Genomic DNA, 2397 nt, shown 5'->3' with positions numbered 1-2397 from the left:
CCCTCGGTACGTCTCTCACACACTCCACTGACTCTCATCTCACTGACGTTTTCAAACATATTCTCCAACGCCACCGCAACAACAGCGTCCTGAACACCCTAACCCCACTCGCCACTTCCTCTCCCTCCCTCTTCGCCCCCCATCTCCCTCCCCCCCTCCTTTGCTAGCTCCCCAGTCTCATCCTTCCCAGCGCAGGCCACGGTCCCATACCCAACGTCGCCCTCTTCCTCCGGCCCTTCCTCCGGCGGATTCACATTCCCACCCTCCCCCTTCCATCTCACATCTCTCTCCTGACTCCCACTCCTCCGGCACGGAAGACGACCCGCAAGACGACAGGACCTTGAAGCGGAAGAGGTGAGAAAGGCCGCGCTGGAGTTCATGATCAGCTTGAGCGAGGCGAAACCGGGGATGGTGAGGAGGACGGAGGGATGGGTCCAGTTTTTGGTGAGGGGTGTTTGGGCGGGATGGAGGGGTTTGATGTGAGGGAGGAGGAGTGGAGCGCTAGATGCTGATGTGAGTTTTTGGTTCGTTGGTGGATCTCGATATGGTTCGAGCGGTTCGATATTCCCCGGTTTGGTGGACGTGGGGAGAAGGAGGTCTGGTGCATTGCGATGGGGGCGTCGTATGCCCGGGCGGATGTAGAAGTCGTTGTGGCGCTTGGGGCGTATTGCATCGTCAATTAGCCTGTCCTTTTATCTCTCTATCGTTCGCGTGCATTGATCAGAAGCTAACTGGTTTCGTTTTTTTACACTCCCCGATATTACCTCCTTCCCTCCATCCAATAACCTGCCTATTCCCCTCCTCTCTCGGAAGAAATCTCCACTCACCACCTAGACGATTGCCCAAATCACTGACTAAATCAACAAACTCGCACGTATCGACCAAATCCCGAAAACAATCTAGCCCTTCGACGACCTGACAGACGATACTTACCCCCACATCTACAAATAATCGCTCGATAGGCTCGCGTGTGCCGTCGGCGGGAAAGCGGTGCTGCCCGCTGCGTTTCAGTTGATACCGGGCATGTTGGTACGTTGTTTTGACCTTCGTCGTCTTCGTTCCCCTTGGTCTTTTTGTTTTTTGTTTTCGTTATTATCATTGTGTCCATCAGCTGATCTATTTCGTCTTTTTATTCGTTCTCTCCCCTTTCTGGCTGGCATTCGTGATCGTGTGTATCGGCGCGATGGCGCGATGGTGCTGGACGTTGGATTCGATTCGGGTGATAGGCGAAGGCACGAGTAAAGCGATGTACTGTACCTCCCAGACGTTAGGCGATGTCCGGTGTCCCGAGGGGCCTGTCGCGTTGCCTATTTGGGCGCTTGTCCCGGTGTCCCGAGGTTCTTGTCGCCTAGGGTAATATATTCGTATTTTCTCGTATTTTCTTCAACAAATAATATAAATTTGTTTTAATTAGTGTTTAGATACAGAACTGCAAGTACCACTGCAGATGGACGTGAAATCGAGAAAGGTTCGAAGTACTGACCATTTGTACAGGGCCGGGTCACTCTCCCTCGGAGGCAAGGTGACTGGCCGTCGCCTGTGTCCCGCTGTCCCAAGGGTCCGTCGCCTCCTCACGGGAGTTCCCACGTTACGTAAGCGGTCGTCTAACTTCTGGGAGGTACAGTAGAATGAACTGGGGAAGGTCGTTGGGTACGTTCTTTCCTTTCACTCCTTTCTTCTCTCTCTTGGGCATCAAGTTCTTGTCTTTCATCGTGGACGGTTGGTTGTGCTGTTAGGTCATCTGAGAAGGGATGCGGGGGACGTCGAGTGGTCGAGTTTTACGAGGCGTGGGTGCCTCGATATTGTATTCGAGGACAGATCTTTCATTGGAGAAAGGGGCAGCGGCTTGACGAGAGGGAGCTACAGTGACGGGCGCTGTTCACCGAGTGCTACGGACGTAGAAGACGGGCGAGAGTGTAGCGGGAGGAGTTTGGCTTGGCACTACGCGTGAGACGCCACTCGGATGAAATGCTGACCTTGCTCTTTTTTGGTTTTCTCTAGCTTGATCCCCCCGCTATTCAGCGACCGATATCCGAGAGTACAATATGCGGCTTTTCAATGCGTGTGCGTCTTTGTTTTCTGGATCCTTCGCACTTCCACCCTCTCCTACGGCCCTCCCTCATTGCTTATTCACTTGAACTAATCCTACATCCTCGTCCATCTAGCGGCCAGCTCTGTACAGATCTCGAGGTACTTAACGCGTATTTTGGCGAAGCGTAGATGGAGACCGATGACGTGCTTCGTCGTCGCTCTTTAAGAAGTCATCCAGGCGGACAGACTGTAAAGCAACCGTCGAAGTTGAAAACACGGCACAGCGTGACTGCGCGCCCTTCGTACATCGGGGGCTGCTTCGCCAAACCTAGGAAAATCCAGGAAACAGTCGGATATCCGAACCTA

The 2397-nt window shown here is 53.4% G+C and overlaps 1 protein-coding gene across 1 annotated transcript; it reads right to left on the bottom strand.

Moving 5' to 3' along the window:
* Positions 1-98: 98 nt before the first annotated feature.
* On the bottom strand, positions 99-1025 carry STEHIDRAFT_164164 (uncharacterized protein; the record flags this gene model as incomplete). Its single annotated transcript, XM_007311885.1, has 3 exons — positions 99-656; positions 934-941; positions 1019-1025. 3 exons carry the CDS (start codon positions 1023-1025, stop codon positions 99-101), a joined length of 573 nt encoding a protein of 190 aa, XP_007311947.1.
* Positions 1026-2397: the final 1372 nt, after the last annotated feature.

The sequence above is a fragment of the Stereum hirsutum genome, assembly GCF_000264905.1.
Source record: "Stereum hirsutum FP-91666 SS1 unplaced genomic scaffold STEHIscaffold_127, whole genome shotgun sequence".
Taxonomy (NCBI): Eukaryota; Fungi; Basidiomycota; class Agaricomycetes; order Russulales; family Stereaceae; genus Stereum; species Stereum hirsutum.
Note: the sequence above shows the minus strand (reverse complement) of the source record. Positions and strands in the feature narration are given on the sequence as shown.